This window comes from Lontra canadensis, unplaced genomic scaffold (genome assembly GCF_010015895.1).
Source record: "Lontra canadensis isolate GAN:19392208 unplaced genomic scaffold, GSC_riverotter_1.0 scaffold19, whole genome shotgun sequence".
In the NCBI taxonomy this organism is placed as follows: domain Eukaryota; kingdom Metazoa; phylum Chordata; class Mammalia; order Carnivora; family Mustelidae; genus Lontra; species Lontra canadensis.
In genome coordinates this window covers 13,946,352-13,962,950 of record NW_022631013.1, presented here as the reverse complement: position 1 = coordinate 13,962,950, position 16,599 = coordinate 13,946,352, and the positions used below count along the sequence as shown (strand labels likewise).

The window sequence follows — 16,599 nt, the reverse complement described above, 5'->3', positions numbered from 1 at the left end:
GAAGGTGGGTACTTGTGGGTGTGGGAGCTGGAATCCCTTTCCTCAATTTCACCCATAAGGCCATTATCAGCAGAACAAAAGAGGCAAAGGCAGTTGTGATGTGTGGCCCACAGCCGGTCAAGGGACAGGCCAAGGCCTGTAGGTAGCAGCCCTCACCTCTACCACGTTCAACAGATGCTCGTTACTCTCCCAGAGAAGGGTCAGGATGATCCCTTTAAAGTCCCTGCAACACACAAAAGACAGATCCCTGAGGGGCCTTGTCTAATCACACCAAATGGTGTGGACAAAACCAAATGGACAAAACATTCTGAGTGCAGAGTGGCCCAGCCAGAATTAGACACTTCATGTGATGCCCAGGTGTGCTCTCACCTGATATTTCTATGTGTCTAGTTTAAATCCCTCTCCTATGTGACAAGGTGGGTTTGGCCCCTTACAAGAGTCTATTCTCTTTTGGCCTCATTGATCCTTGTAGCCATTTGTTCCTGCCCCAGGACCTTTGCACATACCGATTCCCCTCCCCACCCCGAGAACACTGCCAACTTTCCTGTTGGTCACATTTGCTACTGCTCTTCCTCAGATCCCAGCTTGGTGACAATTCCTGACCATCCTATTCCCATGCTCTCAAAGTGGTCCTCAGCCCTACAACACTACCCACAGGGGGATTTAGGACTGACTTGTGTGACTGGCTAATTAACTTCTATCTCTCCCAGAAAAACGGTAAAGTCCACCTGGACACAATTTTTCACAATTTCTGTTAATGACACAGTGACGGTTGAACACACATGTTATTGGCCAATTTCTAAAATATATGCATATCAGTCACTTGATGTTTCATTTGGAAAATCTGCTCATCATAATTAAAGAAAATTAGAAACAGACTGAAAAGCAAAGGGAAAAATGAAGGCCAACATTTTATATTTCCTTCTGCTGCTTTTAAAATCAGTTTGGAATTAGGTTCATGTATATTTTACATTCTGTTCACTTGTTAAGTGTTCCCCCACATTAAGATATCTTTTTAAATGGCTGTGTAACACTACCGAGTATGGAAGCACCATGGTTTGCAATCTCCTATTTTTAGAATGTTAAGTTTTCCCATTTTTAACCAGGATAAAAAGTATTGCATGGTGTATCTTTGTGTGAGTTCTCTCTTCTCAACGGTTTCCTTGGGAGATGGTTTCCTTGCGAAAACACCTTTTGGTGCACAAAAGGCATAATTCTATGGCCTTTACTACCTTCCCAAACTGGTTTCTGGAAAGATCTTTTACTGGCCGTGATAAAAACTCTTCTGGCCAAACGTTAGACAGAATCCTTTGTATTTTTTCACCATCCCTTCCCAAACAGTCTGCTGTATGATTCATGCCACTGGCATGATTTGACTAAGGATAATGTGGAACCTCACTGGCTTCTCTGGGAAACTTCACGCATCCCCAGACTGGCCCATCTAAGCCCTCTGCCTTCGCCTCACCTTTGTTCCTTGACTTCCTCCTCTCGCCACCTCCATCTCCCCTTCAGTTTCCTGGTACACTCTGACATGCCCCCCTGCGAAGCCCCAGCTCTGTCCACCCTGAAGGAATGTTCCCTTCCCATTCCCACCCTCAGCTCCCACAATCCCTGAACTCTAGGTTTCCCATCCCTCTCAGGGCTCTCAGGGAACCAGAGAACCCTTAAAACAAATATCTTAGATGGAAAAGGAAAAAGGGCTAATTGGAAATAGGTTGAGTGTTTTAGCCACTCACATGCACTCCAGAATTTGAAAACTCTTATTGAGTATACCTATTTTCATGGCACTACAACTAATCATGGGGGTTCAGTAAGAATCCATTCTCCTTGTAATGGGACATACTTCAAAGCACTGATATATAACCAAGGCTTTGGCTAGAATATCATGTGGAGAAGGACACATAGACTCAGATATGACCAGACAATTTTAAGGAACTAGGGTCAATTTTATGGAGCCAATGGTTTTTACAAAGCCCTCTTGGGAAAAGCAGCCCGTACCTGGCTTACAGGGTTCCCAGCTTACAGGTGAGGAAAGAAGACCCCTTCCTAGCAAGCCGAGGAACCTAGAATACTGTGGGGCCTCAAGAAGAGAGGGTTTCACTTAAATCTAGAAGGATTGCAGGTGAACTCTGGCCTGCCTTCTTAGCCCCAGGAGGCTTTTGCAAGTCTACTCTGAAACTCTTTATGAGGAGATCTGTGCAGTCAGTTACCGCCCTTGCAGCACCTACACGAAGAATCAGGCCAAACCTAAAGAAATCAGGCATGTTCTGTAGACAAGCATCAGAAAGAGGGGCGATAGAAGTTTTATGCCTCAGTGGAAAACTACAGCACACTCTTGCGGGTTAGAAGATTCTAGTCCTGTTTACTGTCTTTGAGATTGTGTCACCTACCTGTGAACGGGACTGGGATCTTGCCATCTTGCACAGTTGGTCAGTCCTTACCAAACACTCAGTTCTGCTAGTTTCCTTCAATATCTGGCTACAACTCCCCCAGTGAATGTTTCCAAATTCTCTCCCACTCGGCTGACTTGATGCCACTGAGAACAAGGCTTGGCTGCCTGGATCCTTATTGGGACTTCCTGTTGTCTATGGCTGGCTTTCCCTCCAAAATCTAATGAAGTCCAGCAAGCTGACACTGGACAAGGGACAACCATAACGCCTAGAGCTGCTCCCGTGTGGGCCACTCAGGATGCTTCAGGCCCAGCATCTAGAAAGCTTGACTAGGTACCCTACCACTGAGTCTCAACAGGTGGTTCATCTGGTCTTTAAGGAACAAAAGCCGATGGAAGGAGAAATGAACTGATAGTCTTTCCTTGAATAAGAGGAGGGACTGATCATGACTCTCTGCTCAACCAGACTTCAGACAGGCTCTTCTGAGCCTACTTCCTGACGAGGCCTCATCCTTGGGCACTGTCTTTGGCCTGCTAGGTCTTATGAGAGCAAGAACACTGTTAAGTCAGTTGAGACACAACCCCCCACCCTCATATTGGATGACCTTCACTATCCAATCACCATGACCAAGAATCCTGCTAAGTAGGCTTAGCAAGAATCCCACTACCCTTCAATTTTCCACTCATTACCCCCCTCGCTCCGCACACTGGCTACAGATCTTCTCTTGTCCTTATTGTATTCTGAGTTGAGGCCCACTTTCCCCTATTGGAACAGTCTTGAGGCCTATTGCAATGGTCCTGCATAAAGTCTTCCTTACTGTTCTAACAAGGATCAGAATAAAATTTCCTTCAACAACTCACACTGGCAGTACCTGGGAGGGACCATCTGCACCCTCCCTTGATATACTGGGAACTTCCTCTAAAAATCTATTTACAGATTGGTTAATCTCAGGCAAAATATAGAATGGATTCCTTCCCCTTTCGTTGGTTTGCATTCTAGTGAGAATTAGTGTTTTCTCTACATGTGTGTTCCTAATTTTATCTCCTCCTTGTGTTGTCTCTTCCAGTTCTCCCCCTTACCCTACTGAGGGCTGGAAATTTCCTTAGCAGTTTCCTGGGGGTAGGGGTCAGGAGAGGAGCCAATTTTTGCTTTGTTGACCTTATCTACCACTGTTGTGTCTTGGCTGGTTGTTATGTAACTTTTAATTGCAATTTACCTCAGAGGAGTTAAAAAACCTATTTTCCAAAGTTTTCCATCATTTTTCCTTGTGATTTCATCTAGTGTTTCTTGGGGTGATGATCCTGTATAGTCAAGGGAGGCCTGTGGGTTACCCTCTGCTCCTCTCTACAGCTCCACGAGGAGGATCATCTTCTACCCGCAGTGCACAAAGAAGGTGAAGGCTTGGGAGACGTCACTTAGCCAGAGTCCCAGTGTGGGGGTCAAAACATCATCCATCTGATTCCATTTTCTGATCAATTCACCACTGAGCTAGGCCAGGAAAGTCTCTCCCCTTTCAGAGATTTCATAAATGCTGGATTTATTTACTTTTTTTTCTGTTTAGTCTGTGATTTTTTTTTCTACCACAAAAATACCATGGTGCCTCCATATGGTGGCTAACTATTTAACAACACAAAGGGATGGACTACTAATGCATGTGACAGCTGGGGTGGACCTCAAGGACATTATGCTGAATGCGAAAAGCCAATTTGAAAAGGTCATACACTGTATAAGACTATTTATATCACATTGTTGAAATGACAAAATGGTAAGGCTGGAAAATGGATTTGTGGTTGCTCAGGGTTGGAAGGAAATGGTGAGGGAGAGGGGGTAGGTATGGCTATGAAGGGATAGCAGAGTGACCGATCTGTTGATGGTGATGGCATAGTTCTGTTTCTTGATTTTGGTGATGGTTATACGAATATACACATGCGATAAAATGACAGAACTATACAAAATGGAAAGAGAGAGTCAAAGTTTTAATGATAAGGAATGTCTTTTTGTGAAGGAACAAGGGAGATTCTAGCTGCTGACTTGGACCCAACTTCTGGGCCACCTGAAGTGAAAGCCACCTTTTTTTCTTTTTTTTTTTTTTACAAAGTTCACAAAACCCCAGAGGTAAGACCAGTGGGGCAAAAAGACTGATAAGTAGGGGTGCTGTGATGGTGAGATCCCTGGTTAAGGGGGCTATGTGTGTATTCATTGTATATCTTGACTTTCTCTGAGGGTCCCCAGTTTTCTGAAGTTGAAATCTTGCTTGTTTAAACAGCTTGAAATGTAGCCATATTAAGTGGAAAAGAGTTTGTTTTAATCAATAAAATTAAAATAAAGGAAAAGAGGAATGGGGGAGGTGAGGCATTAGAAAATTGAAAAAAAAAAAAAAAGACAAAAAACCCCAAACCTAAAAGGGGTATGCTGCCCTGCTACTTAGCTTGGAAAATGAAAAATTTTGATGAACAAGTCTCTCAAAGAATTTAGGTGAAATGGAATGAGACACATTGACCTTGATCCTTAACTGTCCTCTCACCCACCTCTCCTTCTTTTCCCCCCAGTTGTGTCAGGTTTAGCCACCCCCTGAGACAATAGGTTAAAGAGTTAAAGGATGAGGTTCCACTTACTCAGCTGGAGGTGGTGGCTTCTCCCCAAGCACCTGGAACTTTCTGTCCATTCGGTTGGGCTTGGAGTACCGTGTGATGCTGTGAGACACAGGTGAGTCAGTGCCTGGGAGGTTGGCATGGACAGGCAGCTCTCCTGTGCCTAGAGCCTCTGGGCCTGCCTGGGGATCCCATGACTCCCATGTCTGGGGCTGAACCCTTCAAGATACTTCCCTACTCCCTATCTTCTGTGGAGACAATCTTATTGTGGGGGTGAAGTTCTTATCGTTAAAACCCACCCAAGGGCCCTGAGAGGGGGGTGAAGGGCCAGAAATTATGTATCCTTGCTTCCCTGTAGTGAGGACCCAAAGAAAAACAGGTTGAGGTGCTTCTCAAATCAAAGTACATTATGCCCAATTAAACTTGAATTTCATAGAAGCAGCAAATAATGTTTAAGTAGGTCCCATGCAACATCAGATAGCCCTAGCAACATGGACTGTATTTTGTAACCACTGAGAGACTGACTGTACAAATGGATAGCAGCTGGACTGTACAGAAATACAGAAAGCTCTGACCCAGACCCTACAGCCACCTGCCCAGGAAAGCAACTCCTTGTCGACTGTAAAAAAAAAACTTGGGAAGCAAGCCTGATGTAGGGCAGACTTGCAGGAAGCCTTACTGTTATCTCTCATGGCAACCCAAAATGCTAAACAACTCATATAACAGTCAGCTCCAAAAGGTTAGGACTGGATTATTGTCCCTCTTTCCAACTTGGGACTAACCAAAGAAAGCCAAATACACAGCCCCAAGTAATCACATCGATTGGCTGCTGCTAGCTGGCCGGCCTCCAGCTACCCCATGTCAACAGCCTCCAATAAAAGCACACAGAAAGTCTTCCCTTTCTTCACCGTCGCCTTTTCACTCCCTCAGCTGCCTTTGAGTCTCTGCTAAAATGTAAGTGGTGCTGGCTGACCCCCTTGCTGTACCACGCTCTGAATAAATAGCCGTTGCTTTTCCCATTTGACTGGTCTTGGGTTTATTTCCACATTGCAGATGGCGTTCATGTTCAATTGGGCCTCTTAGAGATTTGCAAAGCAGGAATTTCCTCACTACCACTTCCTCAAAACCAGGAACTAAACCATATAAACAAAGGCTCACAGAGAATGCAGAAGTCATTTCAGCCACTGGCTCAGTTACTTCCCTTCTATAAAATCATTATAGGGGACAGTGCGGCCCACACCCACTGAGCCATGAGTCTAATGACCCCAATGTGGGCACAGTGGGTAGAGTACCTGGCCAGGATACAGAAGTTTAGGATTCCTTCTGTAAGGGAAGCCATCTCCAATGTGCCCCCCCACCTTTTTAAAGATTTTGTTTATTTATTTGAGAGCAAGAGAGGATGAGAGAAAGAGAGCATGAGAGGTAGAAAGGTCAAGGGAGAAGCAGATTACCTGCTGAGCAGGGAGCCCAATATGGGCCTTGATCCTGGGACTCCAGGATCATGACCTGAGCCAAAGGCAGATGCTGAGCCAGACCTACTGAGCTCAGACCTACTAAGCCACCCAGGCACCCTCCAATGTCCCTCTTTTTTTTAACCAGGATGGTGGATATGGGAAGAGGGCTGGGATCTAGCAGCTGCCACCACAGAAAGCCACAGAACATCAAGATGGATTCTTGAGGTGGGAGGCCCGTGTGAGCCAGGTCACTCAGCAGGAAAGTGCATAGACCTGACTAAAGCCAGCTTCAGAGCCAACCTCTCATGGGGTCCCTTGGGGGTCTCAGAACAGTGAGCACAGGTGGTGCCTTCTGAGGACAGTCTTGTGAAGCAACAGGGTGGGTTCTGGCCTATGTCTTGGGGGTGAGGGAAGGCATGTGGGGAGGGGAGATCCTGGGCAGCCCAGACTCCCTACCTTCCCGTTGAAGTGGCACTGCCACTGGACTGGGCTTTCTTCACAATGTGTTCCCCCCGGTTCTGGTGTCGCTTCAAGCCTTTGGGTGATGAGTGCCCAGGGCAAGAATGGAGGACCGGAGGTGAGGATGGGCCAGGGGGCTCCCCCACCACCAGTCTCCTGAGACCCACAGGCCTGTTTGCCTCTACCTGTCTGGGACCGGTCTTTGTCACATGGCTGGGTTGAGCATTTTTCATCAGGAAGTCTGAAACCAAAGGAAAGGGTATGAGCTTTTTCCCAGTGAGCACGAGGTCAGCTACCATCCCGGTTAACCCACAATACTGTGTGTATCAGTCCGATTATGAGCCTCATTCCAGAGGAGGAAACTGAGGTTCAAGAGGAGAAGGTGTTATACAAAGTCACAGGCTGTCAGGGGTGGGAAACTTGTGTGTGGGAACCCACGGATGGTGCCTTAAGTTTCGAGGCCATGAGCTAGGGTGGCAGGGCCCTCTTGCAGATCCCATAGCCACTCACTGCAGGATCTTCTTGACCACTTCCACAGCTGGGTCTTCAATCATGGGCTTCCCCATGCGGCTCGGCTGGGCTAAGGACTCGGGGGTGACCAAGTCTACCTTGGCCTCCTCTTCAAGGGCTTCTGAAGACACCATGATGTCACTCTCCACCTCCAGGTCAGTCATGACATTGTCCTACAGGCCCAAGAGAAGGACCTGAGTTGGTGGGCCCAGCCTCGGTCCAGGGATGCAGGCAGGCTGTGTTAGTGTTTCCAGGGCCTGCAGCTGGCGGCCAGCTGCCTGATTCTCTGAGCCTCGATTTTCCTTCTTAAAAATGGTAATGGTCCTATCTCCTTTAGAGGGTCATTCATGCAGGTATGCACGCGTGCATTTATGTGCGCGTGTTGGCTTTCAAAATGTTTCCCAAGTACTTGCCCAGGTGCTGCCTGGGGCCTGGGACACAGCATAGAGGTGACATGTGACCCTCATCTTTATGGGGCATACAGTCTAGTCTAACATGTGCTTCCACAAATAAATGATTGGTCAAAACTGGGAACAGCGTTGTGAAAGAGAAGTTCCAGAGTCTTCCACGAGACCAAGGATCATGGACTTATAAGGCCAGCCTGCAGATATGCCCAGGCACTGTTCTTGAAAGGGAGAAGTAAATGAAAGTGCACACAAACGAGGAGACAACACCCCCCAAAAGTTGGATCTTGGAGAAAGGGTAGGAGCGGTGGCCCACAGGGGGTGCTTAGTTAGGCTGTTCCCTATCTTACTGAGTGTCCTTCTCTCAGAGGGAGACTATAAGAGGGAAGGACCCTGGCTGGACTCCTGAGTTTCGTCTGGAAGGGCGCAGTACCAGTGGTGTGAGGGACGCTTAGTACTGGTGGCCTGTTGTGAAGAGCCTTCCCATAAAGGAAGCACTGGCTCAAAACGTGGCAGTGAGAAGGAGCCCAGAAAAGAACTTGCGGGGTGTCATTTTTGCCCGCATTGGTTCTACGACACTCCACCCCTGGAACATGGTTGAGTACCTCCAGCATTCAAAGCCTGGTGTGAGAGGCTGAATATGGGGTGAAGGCGACAAGCTCTGCCCTTTTGGGGCACACAGTCTAGAGAGACAGCCCCTAAAAATGGAGACCTCACTGTAGGGTCTGAAAGAGAAGGCCCAGGGGTAAGCCATGTCTTTGGGGTGGAAATGAGGGCGAGAAATGAAGAGGCCATGGAGGGCAGTTTGAGAAGGCCGCTGTAAAGGCCCCGTCCTAGGGTCTGGATTTCACCCTGAAGGCAGAAGAGTGACACAGTCAGACTGATCTTCTCCAGACTGCAGCTCAGGGAGTGGATCATGAGGGGAAGTGAGAGGGCACGGGCACCCAGGTGGGCAGGGAGAGGAGGTAGGGATGGGGTGGGGAGAAGGTAGTGGTTGCTCATGGGTGTGGGCAAGAAAGAAGGGGCTGAGAGCCAGTGGGTGGGGTAAGCCGAAGGTCCCGGTGGAGATGAGGAGGTGGTGTCAAGAGGTGAGGGGTCTTCTAAGCACCCAAGGCAGGGAAGTGGACTATCTGGGATTTGAGCTCAGGTCTGACTGTATAGCCTATAGTCTTTCTAGTAGATACATATATATATGTATATATATACATATGTATATATACATATAAGTCTTTATATACATATAGTCTTTATACATATAAAGACTTATATGTATATATACATATGTATATATATACATAAAGACTATATATATAGTCTTTATAGTAGGCCTGTTGTCCAACAGGAGCCTGGGAGCCTCCTCTTCCCTTAGGCTCTACTGAGCCTACACCTAATGGCTCCGCCACCCTTTCCACTGCCAGTCCCTTCCTTTACTGTCCATTCCTTACGGAAAAGACCACTTGAGTCATGGACGCTGTGTCCAGCCTGCAGTTGAGGTACTGAATCCTCTGGCCCAGTTTCTCTTTCCAAGTCTGGACGAAGCCAAGGAGGTCTTCCGAGGTCACCATCTAGGGGAAGAAAACCACAGGAAGCGGGCTGAAGGAAGGCTAGTTTCCTACATTTGAAGTGCAGGCCTCTTGGTTCTCTGGAGGCCTCTCACTTTCAGGGAGAGCTCCGAGACAGTGGGAGATGCCAGCTGGCTCCCCTGTGCAGCTGCACTGGGGCAGCAAATCCTTCAATGATGGGGCATAGGAATTCTAGTCCTGGTTTTATGGGTTCATTCTGGACAAATCATTTAAATTTGCTCAACTCCATTTCCTATTTGCACGGTGGTGACCCAGAATGTTCCCTCGGATCTCTTCTAGCTCTGACACTCTTAGAAGGAAATGTTTGGCCCAAGATGGCCAGGCTGTGTAGGAGTGAAATGACCACAGCCTTTCTGAAAGGTGATCTAATAAGGTCAGGGGCACATGCAGCAATCCCACAGACCATGCCCCTAGGTGCGCAGAGAAGCACCTGGAAGGATGTTCACGCTCACTGCACATTTCATACATCACTCAGCAGTCCTCACACTTGGTCCCCTGAATTGTCCACTGGCCTATGTAGACAACCCAGGCCAGGAGGTGCGTTGGCCTCTTCCGCTTCCTTCATCTCCACTATGCTCTGAATCCTATCCATTCCCCTGCCACTCAATTCTGGAATCAGAGGTGTCTCTGCTAGCACAATTCTCTCTGCCTCAGTTGCGGCACCCTGCCTCACTTCTCACTCCCTCCCTGACTTTCTGCACACAGCAACCAGAAGGCACTCTTTGTGTGTGGCACTGAGCCCATGACCCTGGCCACATCTGCCCCTGGTCCCCACCGCCTCTGCCATGTATCCAATGCATTGTTCCCGTCTCCCAATCACTGCTTTGCAGATAGCCAACCAGTCCCCTCCATCCAACACGGTTGCCTGCCCACCCAAGTTCATGCTCCCCTGCCCTGGCTAGGAGGCTGTGCAAGCCCCAGGCCCCCTGTCCAGCACCCTGACACCACCAGGAGGGTACAGTGAGGGGGCTGGGGAGGTGAGGAAATGTGGAAGAGCAAATGTTTCTGCTCTGGAGAGAGAGCTGTCTCTACCTCTAGAGAAGGGGTCACTTCAGATACACCTGCTTTCCCTGTGTTCCTGGGTATGTGCAGAAAATTACTGCAGGAAAATACAGAGGTCACTGGGGGCTATGCAAAAAAAAAAAAAAAAAAAAAAAAAAAAGAGAGAGAGAGAGAGAATAAGATGAAGGACATGTATTCACTCTGTGCTTTGTGGATGTTTGAATTTTCTTCAAGAAGCATGTGTTACTATGCAAGAAAAAGCAAGAAAGATAGAAACTAAATGTCCTCTCCGTGTTGACAAAAATAAAACCTCAACTCAGTCTCCGAAATGGAAGAGAAAAGACAGAGCTTGGTGAGGGAGGAGCATCCCGCTCAAGAAACCTCCAGCTGAGACTTCTGGTTCTCGAGTGTCCGGGGGAGTCGTTGAGCAAACGTTGCTCAGGGAGGCCAGGCTGAGCGTGAAACTCATGGGGGGAAACAAGCAAGGAAACAACAGAAACGTGCAGAGAGACCTGCGGTGCTGATCCATATCGCTCTCATTTGGATTCTTCAGTTTATACATAGAAAACAGAAGTCGCCAGTGTGTGTGCCATGATCAGAAAACCAAGCAAATGAAAACAACAACAACAACAACAAAACAACAAAAACAACAACAACACAACAACAAAAAAAAAGTGGTTGTTCAGAGGCCAGAGTCCTGCTTCTATCTTTCATTGAGGGCTGAGTTCCAGTTACAGGGAGGGATGCCTGGTGACATCGGAGGGGGAGTGAGGTCAGACCTAAGCCCCCAACTCTCTGGAATCTAGAAGCCTGCTTGGAAGGGTCTGGGGGCTGAGGGAGGTAGCTGTGTTTTCTTTTCATCCTTAATTCCATTGACTAAAGCAGGAGTTGAGTAGGAAGGCTAGGAGGCCCCTCTGGAGCCGGAGGAATTTTGATGACAGATAGAAGTTTACTTCTAGTTTATAATTCTGGTGTAATGCATCTTTACTATTCATAGCTTAGCAAATACTGAATACTTACTTTTTTATCTCCCTTTGAGTTTCGACACATTTCTACTTTCCTTTGGAGCTGTTCCAGAGAAGAATTTAATCCATCTGTTTGCAAATTGGATTTTGCAACCTAGAAAAACCAGAGGTTTCATGATTTGTTTCTAGAATACTTATTTTGATCAGGAAAATGTATTATCTGGGAGATGAATTCAATATTGGAAAAACGAAATGGGGGAGAATGCAAAATGTTGTCAGAAGCTAGATCAATGCAAATGTAAAAACTTTGTTTTTTTGGCTTGTTTTTTATTCTCAAACAGATAAGGTTTAAAAATAAAATCAACAGGGCGCCTAGGTGGCTCAGTCAGTTGGGCGTCTGCCTTTGGCTCAGGTTGTGACCCCAGCGTCCTGGGATTGAGTCCCGCATCGGGCTCCCTGCTCATCGGGGAGTTTGCTTCTCTCTCTCCCTCTGATTCTCTCACAAATAAATATAAATAAATAAATACATAAATTAATAAAATAAAATTGACAACCCACAGTAGTGGTTAAGGGCATTGTCCCACTGGGGAGGGTTGTCTGTATAAGCCACCTAGAAAACATGAGGAGCCTTAAAACATTCGTGCTCTGCCCCAGTGATCCAGCTCTGCGAGATACCCATGGACATAATCAGAGTTTCCTGCGCAAGGGTGTTCATAATACCATTGGTATAATAATAAGTGAAATCCACCAAAATGTTCCTCCAAAAAGGAATGGCTAAGTAAAAATGGTAACAAATTCAGGAGAGGGAAGCCATCACAGTAGTGTTCTTGAAAGAATCTTTAAAGATGATACACCTTAAAAAATTGTATAAATAGCATGAGGCCAGTTTTGTCCTTATATGTGTGTGTATACACACACACACACACACACACACACACACACATATATGAGAAATCTTTCCATATATAACTTTTTTTTTTGTCAGAGATTGTGAGCACAGGCAGAGAGAGTGGCAGACAGAGGCAGAGGGAGAAGCAGGCTTCCTGCTGAGCAAGGAGCCTGATGTGGGACTCGATCCCAGGACGCTGGGATCATGACCTGAGCCGAAGGCAGTCTCTTAACCAACTGAGCTACTCAGGCGTCCCTCTTTCCATATATAGAAAAAAGCTTAAAAATAAGTCAAAGTCACTCCTGGCTTTATTGAGATATTATTGACGCATAACATTATGTAAGTTTAAGGTTTACAACGTGTTGATTTGATACACTTATATATCACAAAATAATTATCACCATAACATTAACTGATACCTCCACCACATCAAATAATTACCATTTCCTTTTTGTGATGAAAACATTTAAGATCTCTCTTAGCTTCTTTCAAGTATACAACACAGTATTTTTAACTATAATATCATGCTTCACATTAGAGTCCCAGAACCTATTTGTCTTATAACTGAAAGTTTTTACCCACTGACCCTCATCTCTGCATTTCCCTTACCCCTCAGTCCCTGGTAACCACCATTCTATCCTCGGTTATCTCTAAGTCTGGCTTTTGTAGATTCCACATGTAAGTGAGATCATACAGTATTCATCTCTCTCTGACTTATCTCACTATGATTAATGCCCTCAAGGACCATATGTGTTGTCACAAATGGTAGGATTTCCTTCCTTTTCATGGTCAAATAATGTTCCATTGTACAGATACCTCTTCTTTATCCATTTGTCTGTTGACAGACACTCTGCCACATTGTTCACATTCACATTGTGAAAAATGCTACAATGAGCATGGGAGTGCATATATAGCTACAAGACCATATTTTCATTTCATTTGGATATATAACCAAAAATGGGACTGCTGGATCATATGGTGGTTCCATACTGTCTTCCACAGTGGCTGCACCAGTTTGCATTCCCCCAAACAGTGCACAATGATTCTTTTTTCTCCACATCCTTGCTGTTAGTTACTATCTCTTATCTTTTTGATGACAGCCATTTTAACAAGTGTAAGGTGATACCCCATTGTCATTGTGATTTGTCTTTCCCTGATGATGGGTGATGTTGAGCACATTTTCATCCACCCGTTGGCCATTTGTATGTCTTCTATTGGAAAATGTCTATTCAGTTCCTTTGGGCAAAGGAAATTTAATTTATTATTTATTTTATTATTATATTATTATTTATTTATTATTTATTATATTATTATTTTAACTTACTACTAAATTTAAATCATATTGTTTACTTCTTTTGCTATGGAGTTATAGGGGTTCTTTATATATTTTGGATATTAACCTCTTATCAGATATATTATTTGTAAATATTTTCTCCTATTCCGTAAGTTATCTTTTCATTTTGTTGTTTCTTTTGCTGTGCAGAAGCTAGTCAATGTGATGCAGTCCCACTTGTTAATTTTTGCTTTTGTTGCTTGTGCTTTTGGTGTCACATCCACAAAATCATTGCCAAGACTAATGTCAAAGAGTTTTTCCCTATGTTTTCTTCCCACAGTTTTATGGTTTCGTGTCTTACATTTAGGCCTTTAATCCATGTTGGGTTAATTTTTGTGTGTGGTGTAAGATAGGATTTCAATTTCACTCTTCTGCATGTGGTTATGCAGTTTTCCCAACACCATTTAATGAAAAGACCAGCCTTTCCCCCATTGAGTATTCTTCACTTTCTGGTCAATACTCAATACTCCTTGACTCTATATGTGAGAGTTTATTTTTGAACTTCAGATTTTGTTCCATTGATTTATATGTCCATTTTTATGCCAGTACCATACTATTTTGATTATAACTTTGTAGTATAGTTTGAAATAAGGAATTGTGATGCTTTGCACTTCTTTCTCAGGATTGCTTGGCTATTTATAATCTATTGTGGTTCCACAGAATTTTTAGGATGGATTTTCCTATTCCTGTGAAAAATTTCAATTGGCTTTTGATAGGGGTGGCACTAAATCTATGGATAAGCTTGGGGAGTATGGACATTTTAACAGTATTAATTCTTCTGATCTATGAACATGGGATATCTTTCAATTTGTATCTACTTTGATTTCTTTCATCTAATTCTTATAGTTTTCAGTGTGTAAATCTTTCATCCTCTTTGTTAAATTTATTCCTAAGTGTTTTATTGTTTTTGATGCTAATGTGAATGAGATTGTTTTTCTTCATTTTTTTAGATGTTTTACTGTTAGTATATACAAATGCAACTGATTTCTTGATAATGACTTTGTATCCTACAACTTTACTGAATTTGTTGACCAGTTCTAACAATTTTTTGATGGCTCTTCTATATATAAGATCATATGTTCTGCAAACAGAGATGATCTTACTTCTTCTGTTTCTTTTTGGATGCCTTTTACTTCTTCCTCTTGCCTGATCACTCCGGCTAGGACTTCCAGTACTATGTTGAATAGGTGTGGTGAGAGGGCGTGTCCTTGTCTTGTTCCTGATCTTAGAGGAAACACTTCCAACTATTCATTGTTGAGTATATTACTTGTGGGCTTCTCACATATGGCCTTTATTATACTTAGGTATTTTCCTCCTTTACTTCATTTGTTTAACATATTTATCAAGAAAAGATGTTGTACATTGTCAAGTGCTTTTTCTGCATCCATTGTGATGATTAAATGATTTTTATCTTTTATTCTACCAATATGGTATCACACTGATTGATTTGTATATGGAACCATCCTTGCATCCCAGAGACAAGTGACACGTGATCATAGTGTATGATCCTTTTTTTTAAAGATTTTTAAAAAGATTTTATTTATTTATTTGACAGACAGAGATCACAAGCAGGCATAGAGGCAGGCAGAGAGGGAGAAGGAGGCTCCCCACTGAGCAGACAGCCCGACGCAGGGCTTGATCCCACAACCCTGAGATCACGACCTGAGTCGAAGGCAGAGGCCCAACCCACTGAGCCACCCAGGTGCCCCCATAGTGTATGATCCTTTTAATGTGCTGTTGAATTTGGTATGCCAATATTTTGTTGAGGATTTTTGCATCTATATCCATCAGAGATATTGGTCTGTCATTTTCTTACCGTGTTCTTATCTGTCTTTGGTATCAGGGTAATGTTGGCTTTGTAAAATTAATTTGGAAGTTTTCCCTCCTATTCTATTTTTTGGAAGAGTTTGAGAAGAATTGGTGTCAAGTTTTCTTTAAATGTTTGGTAGAATTCACCCATGAAACCATAAGATCCTGAGTTTTCTTTGTTGGGAGGTTCTTGATTACTGATTCAATCCCCTTACTCATTCTTGGTCTCTTCAGATTTCCCATTTGTGTATGAGTCAGTCTTGGTAGGTATGTTTCTAGAACTTTTTCCGTTTCTTCTAGTATATGCAATTTGTTGGCATATAATTGGTCATAATAGTCTTAAGATTCTTGTATTTCTGCAGTATCCATTGTACTATCTTCTCTTTCATTTCTGATTTTATCCTGGTCTTATCTCTTTTTTCTTAGTCTAGCTAAAGGTTATTTTATTTTGTTTACCTTTGAAAAACCATCTCTAGTTTCATTGATCCTTTCTATTGCTTTTCTGGTCTCTATTTCATTTATTTGTTACCTGATCTTTGTGATTTCCTCCATTCTGCTAACTTTGGGTTTAATTTTTTTTCCAGTTCCTTGAGGTGTACAGTTAGGTTGTTTATTTAAGATCACTGACCTCAGTTCACATTTTGATTTCACATTCAGGCTCTGTGTTCTTGTCTAGGTCACCTATTACTCTCTGTCTCAGTTTCTTTGTCTCTAAAATAGGGGGGGAAACAGGACTTGCTTCACACTGTTCTTGGGAGGACTAATATAGCTGATCAAAATAAGTCGGTTAGCAAGACGTATAGTGCATAATAACTCAATGAATCCTAGAGGTTATTATGATTTAATATCTATCTCCCTTGGTGGAGTTCAAGTCCCATGGGGCAGAGCCCATAGTCGTATCCCCAGCACTTGGGACAGTGTCTAGCACGCAGGTGAAGAATGAATCTGTCCTACCTCACACTTGATGTTTACTTGCAGATTTGTTAGCAACCGCTGGATTTTCTCTATGAAAATAAGGTCCACAGACAGGTTATGGAATTTACTTTCAAACTTGTTGATGACATCATTGGCCTGTAAAGATATATAAAAAGTAAAGGAGGTGGGTTTAATTTGGAACTTACAGACTTCGGAAGCAGAGTGGGACAGGCACAATTTTTTTGGAAAGGGGGCTTGACGGACCCGTCAGGCAATGAGCAAGGGTGTCCTGGGA

The 16,599-nt window shown here is 44.2% G+C and overlaps 1 protein-coding gene across 1 annotated transcript in view; it reads right to left on the bottom strand.

Annotated features, from left to right (window-relative positions):
* The window catches only part of CCDC180 (coiled-coil domain containing 180), a 77,170-nt gene that overhangs the window by 9,096 nt on the left and 51,475 nt on the right, over positions 1-16,599 (bottom strand). Inside the window, 8 exon segments of the mRNA XM_032860893.1 lie at positions 157-223; positions 5,006-5,083; positions 6,892-6,970; positions 7,080-7,135; positions 7,405-7,577; positions 9,254-9,373; positions 11,414-11,512; positions 16,344-16,460. Of these exon segments, the coding sequence (XP_032716784.1) occupies positions 157-223; positions 5,006-5,083; positions 6,892-6,970; positions 7,080-7,135; positions 7,405-7,577; positions 9,254-9,373; positions 11,414-11,512; positions 16,344-16,460 (789 nt within the window).